The sequence below is a fragment of the Garra rufa genome, chromosome 5 (assembly GCF_049309525.1).
Source record: "Garra rufa chromosome 5, GarRuf1.0, whole genome shotgun sequence".
Lineage (NCBI taxonomy): Eukaryota > Metazoa > Chordata > Actinopteri > Cypriniformes > Cyprinidae > Garra > Garra rufa.
Genome location: NC_133365.1, coordinates 5,199,862 through 5,215,375, shown reverse-complemented (window position 1 = coordinate 5,215,375; position 15,514 = coordinate 5,199,862). Strand labels below are relative to the sequence as shown.

Below are 15,514 nucleotides of genomic sequence, written 5' to 3'. Positions count from 1 at the left end.
CTGATGCAGAAAGACAAGGGGTGAGGAGGACAGCTGTGGAAACGCAACAGAAAAAGAGGCGGCGGAGGAGGACGTTGTGACGAATGCGAGTCGGATCGATGCCACAGCGGAGGAAAGTGTGAGGAAATATTGCGGCAGAGCATCGGTCAATGCTTATAGTCATGCTGATGATGGCCAAACAAACCAACAGACGCCATGCAGCATTATAGTGACTGGGGTTAGGAACAGAAACAAAAAAACGGTACTTTGACCACAACAAAGAGGAGAGGAACAGTGGAAAAAAATCTGATAACTTTTAGTCATCAGGAATAACTTCATCAAATAAAACATTATACTGAAGTTCACACAATGAGCTCTTTATGTCGGTTAGTGACTTGTTAGAGTATTACTGATCAATTCAGAATACATTACCCTGCAAACTTCAAAAGACAAACACATTTGTGACCCTGGACCACAAAACCAGTCTTAAGTCGCTGGGGTATATTTGTAGCAATAGCCAAAAATACATAGTATGGGTCAAAATTATTGATTTTTCTTTTATGTCAAAAATCATTAGGAAATTAAGTAAAGATCATGTTCCATGAAGACTTTTTGTAAAATTCCTACTATAAATGTATCAAAATGTAATTTTTGATTAGTAATATGCATTGTTAAGAACCTAATTTGGACAACTTTAAAGGTGATTTTCTCAGGATTTTTGATTTTTTTGCACCCTCAGATTCCAGATTTTCCAATAGATGTATCTCGGCCAAATATTGTCCTATCCTAACAAACCATACATCTATAGAAGGCTTATTTACTGAGCTTTCATATTATATATACACATCTCAGTTTTGTAAAATTTAACCTTATGACTGGTTTTGTGGTCCAGGGTCACATTTAACAGTGTACATTGTGTGGGCTTGATGATCAACTTCAAAAAAGTGATAATTTAGTATCCATTTTCAATGGAAATTCAGTGTTACTTTAGAACAATGAAAGAATGCTCTTATTTCATTAGTGCTGCTAAGTATGTAAATCATCTGCACAAGAAATCATCGTCTAGGCTGCTGAGTTGCATGTTTTATAACTTCAAATCATAAACCAACACTTTCTTAAATTTGAATGGATGAAAATAGTCATTTTTGCATAAGTAGGTCAGGACATGAAAACAACTCAAATGTTTAATCAAAGAACCTATCAAGAGTAAGAGGACGAGACAAAGTGGTCAAAGTGGTCTGAGTGGTCAAGACTAAAGTATGTTATACTATAGGGCCGTTGAATCTAATTGGCTGACGAACGTTCTAAAGGTGTGCATTATTTTTCAGGCAAACGCAGGGCGAACGTAGTTCCAGGCATTGCATGTCTAAATCACTTCGCCACATGATTTTATTTATTTTAAAGGTCCTTATAGTCTAAAACAGCTAAATAACCAAAACCCACAACGGCACTGGCCAAACGAATAAATACAGTAAACAACAGGATAAAAACGACAGATTATTTCCATGTTTTTGCCACAAAATTACGTTTTATTTTGTACGGAAAGCACGTACTCTATTTCTCCCACTCTCTCTTCCTTACAGACACATAAATACAGTTTACACACGTTAACATACGTGCTAATGTTATCACTGCTATAATCACAATCTAATAACTACATGACATTTCTCACAAGCAAGTTAACAACGGTGCTGTTCGTGAAAAAATGAACAAAGTTTCACTATTAGTAGAGACGCTGCTGCCGATCCCTTTTGAGAGACACACAGAGGTTCACGAGCTTCATCTCTTTCTGTCTGTCTAAAAACGTCATTATTAACTGAATTAAGGCCTTTCCACAGCAGTGCGCGAAGCAGCTGTAGCACAAGAGGAGGAGAGCGGAGGAGAGTCTAAACAAACACATAAGAGGAGTATTCCGAGAGAGAAGAGGATGCGCTCTTGTTATCATCGCATCTGAGAACAGATGGTTATTCTCACATGTTCCTAATATAATTTCTACTAATTCTCACTGAATTATGTGATCTGGAGGAGAACACTGACTCATATAACACTTGCGCACATTTAAGAAAACGGACAGCGTTCACTCTCTAGATCTTCCTTATTAAAAAAAAAAAATGATTGAAACATTTTTCTACTGTTCAACACATGAAATATGAAAGCAAACAGGCATATAATTCTGTTTTATTATATATATGATATATTTTCTGTATCTGTTTTTTTATGCAGCTCATAGTATTTTAATAACAATAAACAATCTTTATGATAATAAGCAGTGTGGCGTTATTAAACATACAAAAAGTGCCTATTATAGAATCAAAATCAACTGCAGATCACAATCTAATGTTATTATAAGCACTCAATGACGATATTAAAGCAAAACACATTAATAATTATATACATTTTCAAATGTGGCATGATGCGAATTTGACTTCTATTTATATTTTAAGATGTTTTCTTGTAGGTATTATAGTTTGTGTTTCTTGCGTAAAACCAAACTTTATCTTAAGGTGAAACACTGCAGGTGAATAGGGTAAAACTAATAGTTATGACCTTACTTACTTATAATTGCATACATTCTATGTATTACAACTTTAAATGTTAGGTTTAAATGCGCAAATGAGGCACTATTTAATTCAATATGCACTAATATGCATACATTTCTATTACAAAAATATAAACACTGGATGAATTCAGTTTAAAAATTCTTTGTATATTTGTATTTTTTGTTTTTTTTACAAATTAGAGTCAAATGTTTTTACCGAGGGGATTTGGGGGTATCTCATTTCGTCACTCCATAATTTTGAAAAACTTAGAACAGACATGAAAACACAATTTTTACCATTTTTGGGGAATAAAATGTATAAAATCAAACAATCGGTTTTGCATTATGCTCAGTGTGGAAAGGCCTTTAATCTGCTATCGACGGCTCAAACGTTGTTACTAGGTCTAAAAATGACGTTTTGGAATTAGCAACAGATGCGTTGGATGAGCTGTGAGAAATTAATCCTACTCACAATAGCGTTTTAAGGACAAAATCCAGACGGACGAAATATATCATCTGATTGATGCCTTGAGGTGTGGTAATCATAGTATAAGCGGAATAATTGACTTTGGGCCGTTGAATTCTTTGGAAATAATGCACACCAGAGGTATAACGGCCACATCACACCTACGGTCCGAAGTCAATTATATCTGACATGTTTGAAAGAGCATATGTTTAAAGCTCTGCTGAATGCACGCATTGAGTCTTTTCATAGTTCGGTTACCAAAAAAGTGGCAGTCCAGTCTAAATACAAGACCTTTCTCATTGTGGTAAAACTGGACTATATTGGCTTGAAATCCAAATTAGGGAGTAGTTCATCAATCAAAATATGGATATGGTGCCAATCAGGTTACGATGGCACACCTTAACCAGCCTTGGGTCTCAGGGGTCTCGAACTGTTCTTGGAGAACACCTGTCCTGCAGACCTCAGCTCCAGTCCTGCTCTGACACACCTGTCTGTCATTATCAACTGATGAGCTTCAGGTGTGTTTGAATGGGGATGGAGCTGAAATCTGCAGGATGGTAGATCTTCAGGAGCAGAGCTGGAGACCCCTTCCCTACGGCGTCTGCTTTAAACAAGGAATATATAAATAACACATGGTTTACAATCAAAATATGAACAATACACCATCTACTCAGAACTGCAAACCTGCTCCTCATTCAAATGCACAGGTCAGAATACATTTGCTTGCATGAACAGAGTGAACGCATCACAGTCTAGTGTGACCGCAGCTCTTAGGTCTGACTGATATATCTGAGCAAACATCTTCAAATACCTCCAAATCTCCTTTGGTAATGCAGGCTTCCTCCACCCGAAACTGCAGGTCCTCCACTTTCCTGTTTGAAACAATTATTCTTTATCATTTTAAGTTTCTGTTTTTAATGTAATACAATGGAAGACAAAGGTCACTAAAACTGGTTAGTATATATTATACAGGTTTGGAACAACATTATGGTGTGTAAATGACAATTTTAATTTTTGGGTGAACCCCATTTCCTCACTCTATGCATTTTATTGGACAAAAATTCATCAGTATCAATGAATATTGTGTCTAAGACTGCTCTATGCAAATGCATTGATAAAAGTCATGAAAAGCTCTAGGTTTCAAACTGATTTGATGAAATCTGAAAGCGATTGATGAATACTGCACCTCTTCTCCTCCTCCAGCTGGTTGAGCAGCTCCACTTTCTCTCGGTCCGCAGCCTCCACAAGAACTCGCAGCTGGTCCATTTTGGCATCGACCTCCATCACATACTGCAGGAACAATTCAAAACAACTCTATACATCTCATCTGATAAACTTTACATTTTCCATAGCTGAAAAACAAACAGAATTGGCTTACTAAATGGATAGAACTAGAGATGCACCGGAATGAAAATTCTTGGCTGAAGCAGACAAATTCTTACAAAAGAATTTAAAAATATTTACTTAACACTGAACATTTGTAACATTCTAGAAGACATTATAGACTACCAACAAAGCACAACTAATCTTAAAATTAATAAGTTAGTAAAATAATATTCTTTGACCATTTTTAAGAGCCTTTTCTTGAATCAGGTTTCATGTGTTTTTAATGTACAAATAAATGCAGCCTTGCTGAGCAAAGGAGAATGTTAGAATAAATTAAATTAAATGTATTAACAGAGCTGTTGGAATTAGTTTTGTCTTACGTTTTTATTTTATTTGACAGAACAACAGTAAAATGACAATACTAACATTTCTGAATGTTGACTTATATTTTGTGGTAAACCCGCAAGAAGACCTCAGTCCTACATTTTGCTGACAGCGGCAGATTTGTGAATGATGAATTTATGAAATTTCGGGTTGCATCCCTAGATAGAACTTACTGTGCAAATAAAAAATATATATAACTGGCTATAAAGATTTTTTACTAGTCATTAATTAAAACTGTATTAGTCTCTTAACACAAAACGAACACTTCTGTAGTTCTGCACACTAGCCCAGAGGTCAGGATCATTTCTGATTATTCTTATTCTTATTAATCACACATCACTTCATGGCTAATTTATCATTGTGAGGGTCTTCTTGAAATCTCGAAAAAATAAGAAAGACACACATAACCTAGTTACTCCAATTACTACACAGAGATGACCCAAAGCCCCACGTTAGTATTTCTGAAGTAACCCTCAAATTAGTAATGATGAGCGTGAGGAAGTTGCATTAGATACATAAAAGTGTCTTTAGATCGAAACCCGAGAAACTATTTAATTATTATATCACATGCAGATAAATAAAGGCAGCACACTGAGATCATAGATAAATAAATAATCAAGTACATGACGTTTATAAAGTGGTTTCATATCCACTACATCTGAAACACAAAGTGTCAAGCAGAAGTAACAAGAGGAAGAAAGGCTTTTATTAGAGCCTCAGAGGCGGAGCACCATTCTTCCTCATTAGTTCATAACACTTCTGTCTAATAACATAACCTATATGCTTTACTCCTATTGTATACATATCAACAGCATTTAGCAAATGTGACCCTGGACCACAAAACCAGTCTTAAGTCGCTGGGGTAAATTTGTAGCAATAGCCAAAAATACATTGCATGGGTCAAAATTATTGATTTTTCTTTTATGCCAAAAATCATTAGGAAATTAAGATCATGTTCCATGAAGATTTTTTGTAAAATTCCTACTGTAAATGTATCAAAATGTAATTTTTGATTAGTAATATGCATTGTTAAGAACTTAATTTGGACAACTTTAAAGGTGATTTTCTCATTATTTTGATTTTTTTTGCACCCTCAGATTCCAGATTTTCAAATAGATGTATCTCAGCCAAATATTGTCCTATCCTAACAAACCATACATCAATAGAAAGCTTATTTATTGATTATGTATACATCTCAGTTTTGTAAAATTTAACCTTATGACTGGTTTTGTGGTCCAGGGTCACAAATATGCATTTATATCAATTAAATTAGGCTTTCAATAGCTAATAAACATTCCACTCCACAAACAGGTGAAGCCAGTTAGATCTGTGATGTGCATTAAAGTCAGCATAAACATGTGTGCTCCGTGTAAGACATTCTGTCACGTTTATGAGCAGATCAAAGCACATGTGTGTAGTGGTACTCTCCAAAATGGCCACGGTTGGCGTGGAGGAGAATTGTTGAATAAAGTTTGTGTTTTTGTTTTTTTTGCTCACAAAAAGTATTTTCATAACCAGTGTTGGGTGTGACTAGTTACTAAGTAACTAAAACAAGCTAAATAATCTGCCTATGGGGTAAGCAAAATAATCTTATTTCAAACAGAAAACTAGATTATTTTTCTTACCCCCGTTGGTAGATTTAGCTGGTTTCAAGCAAAAACTCACTTAATTTTGACTAGTTTTATTCTGAAAACATGACAATAATTTTTACTCATCTAGGAAATCCTTACAGTACATCTGTTTATTTTACAATTTTATTTATCAAGTTCACCTTTTTTCTAATTTATTTATTTTTTCAAATTATTTCTAATCATTTTAGTAAATAATATGTCAAATAAACGTAAATCTAACTGGAGAAATTGTAATGCATGCCATCCAAGATTTCAGATCTGCATCAGCCATCAGTCTCATGTTCCAAAACACATCCATTAGCAATTGTTTCATGTCGTATTTAAGAAAGTATTAGCCTTGTTGAAGTAAAAACACGGAAACATCAGGGGCTAATGTTAACAAGCTCAAATTAAATTGTAATCATCTGTAAAATGGTAGCATTAGTAACATTGAGCAGTCGCAGAATCCTAATATGAACATGAGCGGTCTATAACTGGCCCACTCTTCTGCTGCACTCTCTAACTATCGGCAAATTAAAACTCATTTGGCTGGAGCTCATTTCTGAACCTCGTCCAGAGAAACACTCTAGAAAGACTAATTTTAAGATGCTGATTTAGGTGAATTTACTGCAGAAATCATCCGTGCTCAGAAACTACTAGTAAATTTCACAAAGAAATGACATGTAATGTGTTGAATGAAACGTGCAATTCTAAAGTAGAAAGACTAAAATAGTATTTTCTTGTGAAAAAAAATGTACTCCAATTGTTTTGTTTTACTGAGAAATATTTTTTGTAGTGTAGACTGCACAGCTAAAGTAGTATATAGCATTTTGGCAGATGATTTTATTAAGCAGCATTCTGCACATGAGTTCAAAGAAGATTGAATGTGTGGTAAACTAGTTTAGAAGACTGATTTATGGACATACATGCTGCTCAAAAGTTTGGGATCAGTAAAATGTTTAATGCTTTTTAAAAGAGACCTTTCTTGCTCATCAAATCTGTGTTTATTTGACTAAAAATACAGAAAAAAAACAATAATATAGTGAAATGTTACTGCAACTTAAAATAGTGATTTTCTATTATAATATACTTTAAAATGTAATTTATTCCTGTGATCAAAGCTGAACTTTCAGCATCATTACTGCAGTCTTCAGTGTCACATGATCCTTCAGAAATCATTCTAATATGTTGATTAATTACTGTTATTATCAATGTTGGAAACAGTTGTGCAGTTTAATATTTTTGTTGGAACCTGTGATACTTTTTTCAGGATTCTTTGATGAATAAAACATTAAAAAGAACAGCATTTGTTTAAAATAGAAAACTTGTAACAAACACCTTGTTTAAAGTTTTAAACAAGACAATAATTTTCTTTCCTTCTCTCTTTGAAAGAAATTAATACGTTTATTCAGCAAGGATGTGCTTAATTGATAAAAAGTGATAGTAAAGACTTACTTTTTGAATAAATGCTGTTCTTTTTAACTTATTTATCAAAGAACCCTAAAAAAAAAAAGAATCACAGGTTTTAAAATATATATGAAGCAGCACAACGGTTTCCAACACTGATAAAAAATAATAATAATAAATCAGCATATTAGAATGATTTCTGAAGGATCATGTGACACTGAAGACTGATGAAAATTCAGCTTTGCATCACAGAAATAAATTATATTTTAAAGTATATTCAAATAAAAAAAAAACTTATTTGGAATTGCAATAATATTTCAGAATATTACTTTTTTGCAATATTAATAAAATAAATGGAACTTTGATTAGAGTAAGAGACTTTAAAAAAGAAAAAAAAAATTGAGCAGCAGTGTAGACCTGAAAAATGTCTTGAGGTTAAAGAACCAACAGAAACACTGTGTTGGGGCTGCATTAATTTTGTTCTACTGTAACTGTTCACAAAATAAGCAAAGAAACCAACAGATAAGAGAGGAATGCAGAGCTGTGTCTGACCTGCTCCTGTCCTTCTCTCAGTGAGCTGAGCTCCTGCTCCACTTCTCCCACATGACTAGTTGCCTTCGCAACCTCTGCTCTCTCCAGGTCGCGTTCGGCGAGGAGCTGCTCGATGTGCTGCTGCTTCTCCTTCAGCGCCTCCTGAAGCGCCGTCGTGCCGGAGATCTTCCTCGCATACCTCGTAGACGTCTCTGTCAGCTTCAGAGAGAAATTCATTCAGGATTTGTCAAACTACAGACACTCAGACAAAGAGTATTTTCTAAATCTTTTTTTCAGATATGATCTTCGCTCTAAAGCTGATGTTCACAGTCACACCAAAATTTGGTTTAGTGCAACTTCAAAAGAGCCTTACATGAATTCTGGAAAATTTTATTGGACCCAAATTTCTCAATTTAATACACTACTTACCAGTGTTGGGTAACGCTAGTTATGTAATATGACTTTTTCCAAATAACTAGTAAAGTAACGCATTACTTTTTAATTGACAAGAAAATATCTGAGTTACTTTCCTCCATTTATTGATTAAAAGCTCTCCTGTCTCCATGTTGAGAGAAACTGTGAGTAAGATGTTACTTTAGTTCTAGAATAAATGTGAACATGCATTAATTCATCTCACTCACTAAAAAACAGATACAGTGTTCTTCAAAATGAATAAAAACACTGAAATTCAACACAAACCTGCATTAAATAAATATGTTAAATAATAGAAATATCCTTTATGTATTTAATCCCATTTTATTAACCGACGTCTTTGCTGCCGACCTTCGATGATCCAATTCATCCATACTAATAAGCAAAAATGACTCAAGATAATCGAACATTTGTTTTCCTTTTTTATTGCTGAAGAGTTGACATTTGTTCTTCTGCGGTCTACTGTACAGACGTGAATCTACTTTTCTCTAAGCCTGAGGCTTTTTGCTGTGAAAAGGCTTTTACATTTGACAAAAACTGAACTTTTTATATTGAAAACAAACAAGCAAGTCCTGGCCAGATTTAAAAAGTAACGCAAAAGTAACGTAACGCATTACTTTGCATAAAAAGTAACTAAGTAACGCAATTAGTTACTTTTTTAGGGAGTAACTCAATATTGTTACGCATTTCTTTTAAAAGTAACTTTCCCCAACACTGCAACTTACTATTCACACCTTCTAAGTATCTGCCAAATGTTGTAACAATTAGGAACTCATATTTGACAATGAAAGCTGCTGATGTCTGATTGGCTGCTGTTCTGCATGTGTGTTTATTGGAGTGACACTTGATGAATGTGTGTCCATCTACAATCGTACACTCTTTGAGGAGGTGCTTCTTTTGAGTAATTCATTATTTAGTGTCGTATGTTCTGAAGTATGAACGCATGTAGTGCGAATACAATGAATGCTTCTGTCAGCATGTTCTAGAGTTGCATTTTTGCTTATGTAAGATAATGAAATCAGTTTTATTTTTTCCCAAATTCTGTTTTTTTTTTTATAAAATAAATAATAATAATAAAAAATTATATATAAATCAAAATCCTTGTTTAATTAATTGAAATATTTTCTCTCAAATTCAGTTTTATTTTTACCAAATTCTTTGTTTTTTGTTTTTTTTCTGGATTCCATTTTAATGTTTTTTCAATAAATTGTAATAATTTAAAGCAACTACTAACTGATTTTACAAATAAATATCTCATTCTATAATATATTATTACTCTATTTTTTTTACACCGTAATACAGTGTTGTACAGTATTTCTGTGTACCTGGTAAATAAATTCTGGTCAATCATAGCACTACTATAAAACTGATAAAAGTAGCACTACTATTACAATAAGTAATATATTTCTGTCACAGTTTCTTCAAGCGAAACCAAACTTTTATTTTGATGAGTTGCTGTAAAGACCTTTTTTTTGTTTGTATATAATATGACGACAGGTATGTATGTATGTTTGGGGTAATCGAAACATTCATTCATACAGGGACACGCAAAACATGCAGGATACAGATTTAAATAGTATATTTGCAGCTTAATATCGAGAGACGCTAGTACATATCGCGTTTTCATTCAAGTAAACTGACCTATTTTTGATTTATTCATTAAAATTGTCAAAATGCAAGCTTTTTCAAAAAGGCAAATCAGAGATATGAATTTATGTGAATAGAGTAATTCTGTTCTTGATCTGACAAACTATCTGACCAAAATACCTAAGCCAATAGGTATGGATTTATAGCAATAGCAAGTTTAAAGCTGACATGCGTAGATGCAGAATAAAAATCTAAAATTGCTTATTGCACCTATTGCATTTTATAACAAGCCTTCTTTGGGTAGAAAGCAGGCATTTGCCTAGAAAGGACATTAATTTGTTGATGTGACTCAGCTATGATAACATTGTCCTGTTTGTTTGAGACCTGGCCTGTCTACTGGCTCAATCACTCGCTTGAGTTTGCCAAAAAACAGCTGAAGGGAAAACCCATTTTGGTGCTGCTAACACACTAGAAAAGACATATTTTGTCCCTCTTAAGTGTGCTAAAGCTATGTAACCACAGGTAAGTAGACTCACCAGTCCTGTTCGGCTGGGTTTGCAACTAGCAGACGAGGCCACGGAGCTCATGGAGCTGATGGAGGAGGCGCTGGGGCTGCGCTTCAGTCCGGACGGGGTGGTGGATGTCTTCCGCACGGTGGTCTTGGCTTTGGCTGGGGTCGTGGAGGGGAAGCCTATACGGGTCACCTTGTGCACCGGGGCAAACAGACCATACTTTGGCTGACAATGGAAATACCTGATGACACACAAATCCTTCATGAAAAACTAGACGTTCTGATATAACAGAGAGTGAATGTAAGCACAGGCCACAGTACCTGGTTCCAGCCACAGCGCCATCGTTCTTCCCCAAGGGTTCGTCCAGCTCTACTCCACACCACTCACCCTTGGCAAAATCTGTTTCGCCCAGGAAACGCACCACACCGGCTTTCGAGCCAGCAACCTGTGATGGAAACAAGGACTTTACATGCATTCTGATGCACAGGGATCCTAAACAATGGAACAGGGTTCATACAGATACTGTACATAAAATTACAGGACTTTCAAAGCTCTACTTTTTTGATTTTCAATCAGATCTCACTTATCAATGTCTTCATTTTCAAATTCTAAAAAAAAAAGAGAAACACATAAAAATATACTAATAAAAATTAGGGATGCACCGGTTGACCGGCCATAAATCGGTTTTCGTTTTTATCCCGGCCGGTTTTTTTCCGGAAGTGTGTACGCGGGCCGCGGCATTCGATTCATTCAGAAACATGTCTCTTGTGTGGCGGTTTTTCGAAATCTGTGAGCAGGACGTGAAGATTGCAATCTGCAATGTCTGCAAAGGACAGCCGCTTTTCTGTGCTCGCTGAAGTTGCGCAAGCGTACCTGTCCTCGCCCTGCACAAGCGCAGACAGCGAACGTTTGTTCAGCTCAGCTTCTCACGTGACAGATGAAAAAAGAAACAGACTCACTTGTGACAAAGCTGAGATGCTTATTTTTGTAAAAAGCATTACTTTACTTTTGAAAAGCCAAAAATAAAAGTCTGTTCTGTTAAGAATGATTATTATTATTTTACATTAAAATGCCTGTTGGCTTGCTGTTTTACTTTACTAAAAGCATGTTTTACTTATTAAACTGTATTTACTTTCATATTTTTTATTTATTATTTAATTTCAGATGTCAGATGCTATTGATTCAATAGCCAAAGCCAGATTGGCCTGTTAAATACTAAATAAACATGTTGTTTATGTTGTTTACTTGCATAACTTCTTGTTTTTGAAAAAATCGGAAATCGGTATCGGAATCGGCCAGCTTGCTTGTAAAAAAATCGGTATCGGAATCGGCCATGAAAAATCATGATCGGTGCATCCCTAATAAAAATAGCAAAAAAAATAAAGTGAAAGTATTACTACTGAAGTATTAAAAAGTATACTATACTTTCACTACAGTAAAACCACTGTTATTTTTCTTAATTGATTTGTGTTTGTGTATACATCCTTTCCTTGTTTTGTTTGTTTTTATAACTGTACTGTATTATCGGTTTGATGTTTTCTACGGTTTATGAAAAGGAATCGGAAAAAGATTCAATAAATCATTCCGAAGTCCCGTTCTGAATCAAATCATTCACAAACCTGCACCAAAGTCCCGATCTGCATTAAATGATTCTCAATCTGAGCTGAGCATCAATCTAAAGTGAAAGATTTGCAAACCCACTCAGAAGGCCTGATCTGGATCAAATTATTTGCAAACCCGCACCGAAATGCCGATCTGTATCAAGTGATTCATGAACTGAGCTCCTAAATTCTGATCTAAAGCAAAAGATTCACAAACCCACTCCAAAACCCCGATCTGAATCAAATGATTCTTGATCTGAGCTCCGTAAATCCAATCTAATGCAAAAGATTCATGAACCCACACCAAAGTCCTGATCTGAATCAAATGATTCGCAAATCGTGGCCCAAAGTTCCAATCTAAAGCAAAATATTTGCAAAGCCGAAAATAAATGATTTTTTAATTTGATCTGGTTTTTGCAAGTGAATCGCTTGAAATGAATGATCGAAGTCACAAGTTTAAACCAATCGGAGCAGTTCCAGCATTAGATGAAATTGATTTGGTTCGTCTGTTCCTCTTTTTGCATCTTCAGACATGTTTACACAACACTGTCAGTACAGTTAGTTTGCTTGTGTTGTGACATGAACTGAAAAAGGTATGATGTTTTTGAACTGCGGGGGTCTCTGCGTGAAAAGATATGTCAAAATATGTCAAAAATTATTTCATAGATACATTGTCTTTCAATATTTTATGCACTTTTCTAGTACCTCTTCAGGAATTTAGCTATTTTCAAGGGTTTTCCAGACCTTAAATTTCAAAAAGTCAAATTTAAGTACTTGATGACAGGCCTGTGATGTCTCAATTTATCATAAAACATCCATGTACAATAACTAAAGTACAAATGATCTTGTAAAATGCAGTTTAAAACAGCTCTAAATGGAGAAAAGTACACTGTAGCACATGCTGAATTCTGAAAGCTATCTACTGAAGTTACTTTTTATTACAAAAAAGAATAAAAAAAAAAAAACAATTTCTGATGAGAAGGCCAATCATGCTTATCTCACAACCTTGAATCATTGTATCTGTCACAGTGGAGCTCATCCCAACACTCACCAGCACTCGATCGTTGATCTTCAGCTCCCGTTCTCCTTTCTTGACCGAGCCGCTCTCTGACAGATTGGACACAGATTCGCTCTTGGACCGCACCAGTTCTGAGGCTGGAGCAGTGGTTTTAGTGGGTGAAGCCGGTTTCTTGTTTGAAGCAGACACTGTGGATGTAGTGGACGGGGTGGGAGACGCAGCGCGGGACGGAGGAGCCGTGGTCGTTCCATCCGCTTCTCCTTCTGTGCGTGAAAGCTTGGAAGGCCGTGTGAAAATACCCTTCAACGCCTCGCACTGAAAGTAGCGCACACCAGACACAGAACCGTCGTTTTTCCCAATTGCCTCGTCAAGAACGATTCCAGCCCACTGGCCCGGAGCAAACTGAGTCTCTCCTAAAAACTGAACGACGCCCGGCTTGTTTCCGTTGACCCAGACACGATCCCCGACCTTGAACTGCTCTCCTGCATCTTGGGATTCGGCTGAGGATTTGTCACCTTGAGCTTGTTTAGCAGCACCTGATCCAACAGAACAAAACAAAACAGCTTTTGGGATCAGCAATGACTCTTATACTCAAAGACTCTTGTGCTCATCAAGGCTGCATTTATTTAATCAAAAATACAAAAAAAACTGTAATATTGCTAAATGTTATTACAATATAAAATAATGGTTATATGTTAAAATAGAATTTATTCCTGTGATGCAAAGCTGAATTTTCATCAGCTGTTATTTCAGTCTTCAGTGTCACATGATCCTTCAGAAATTGCTCTAATATACTGATTTATTATTAGAATTATTAATGTTGGAAACATTGACAAATATTTTTTTTACAACCTGTGATTGTTTTTTTTTTCAGGATTCTTTGATGAATAACAAGTTAAAAAGAAAAGCATTTATTCAAAACTTAAATCTTTTATAACACAAAAAAAAGAATAAAAATTTACTGACCTCAAACTTTTAAACAGTAGTGTATATTGTTAGAAAACCTTTCTATTTTAAATAAAATGCTGTTCTTTTTAACCTTTTATTGTTCAAAGAATCCTGAAAAAAAGTATTAATATTAAACAGCAGAACAGTTTTTAATAAATAACAATAAATCAGCATATTAGAATGATTTTTGAACGATCACGTGACTGAAGTAATGATGCTGAAAATGTAGCTTTGTATCACAGGAATAAATTACATTAAAAAAATTATATATATCAATTTTTTTTTGGAGGGGGTTGAGAAATTATAGAAATGCAAAGATGCTTTAAATTGATCATAAATGATGACAAAGACATTTATAATGTTACAAAAAAGATTTCTATTTCAGATAAATGCTGTATTTGTCTATTCATCAAAGAAACATGCAAATCTGGATATTAGAATAATTTCTGAAGGATCATGTGACAATGAAGACTGGAGTAATGATGATAAAAATTCAGCTTTGAATGAGCAAAAGAGACTTCTTAAAAATAAATAATAAAAAAATAATAACAATAATAATAAAAAAATATATTTTTAAATAAAAAAAACACTCATAATAATAATAATAAAAAATATATACATAAAAAAATAAACAATGAAAAAAAAAAATAAATAAATATATATATATATATATATATATATATATATATATATATATATATATATTTTTTTTTTTTTTTTTATTATTGTTGTTGTTATTATTTTTATTATATATATATATATATATATATATATATATATATATATATATATATATAAAAAAAAAATAATAAAAAATAATAAAAAATAAATAAAAATGCATACATACAAACAAAAAATGACTGTATATATTACTGTCCAAAAATGTTTGTCTGGTAGTATATACGGCTCTTACCGGCAGAAGGAGACGTCTTGGTGACCCCAGCATTGGTTGATCTGCCAATTTTGCTGGGCGCTTTGATTCCACTGGGTTTTGATGTGCTCATTGTTGCTCTGAAATGCTCTGTCTATACTTGCAATGTTCCTCTCCAACAAACATTGACTGTTGATGTTGGAACAACAGTGTGGAAAAAAAATAAAACAAAAAAAATTAAATAAAAAAAAAAGAGAAGGAAAAAACAGGTGCAGCAATGTCTGTGGAGAGAAAGAGAAGAGA

General features: G+C 34.4%; 1 protein-coding gene across 5 annotated transcripts in view; it reads right to left on the bottom strand.

Moving 5' to 3' along the window:
* Positions 1-15,407, bottom strand: part of clip1a (CAP-GLY domain containing linker protein 1a) — a 275,509-nt gene extending 260,102 nt beyond the window's left edge. For 3 of the 5 annotated variants that reach the window (XR_012355615.1, XM_073840788.1, XM_073840789.1), the window contains exons 1-7: positions 15,254-15,405; positions 13,426-13,928; positions 11,094-11,218; positions 10,798-11,014; positions 8,264-8,461; positions 4,171-4,274; positions 3,796-3,856 (exon numbers count right to left, since the gene is read on the bottom strand). Coding sequence is in view for 4 of the 5 variants with exons in the window: in XM_073840788.1 (XP_073696889.1) it covers positions 3,796-3,856; positions 4,171-4,274; positions 8,264-8,461; positions 10,798-11,014; positions 11,094-11,218; positions 13,426-13,928; positions 15,254-15,344 (1,299 nt within the window). In the remaining variant the exon portion in view is untranslated. Of the gene's footprint in view, positions 1-3,795; positions 3,857-4,170; positions 4,275-8,263; positions 8,462-10,797; positions 11,015-11,093; positions 11,219-13,425; positions 13,929-15,253 lie in introns of all 5 variants that reach the window. The other 2 variants (XM_073840791.1, XM_073840790.1) reach the window with 2 other exon arrangements.
* Positions 15,408-15,514: the final 107 nt, after the last annotated feature.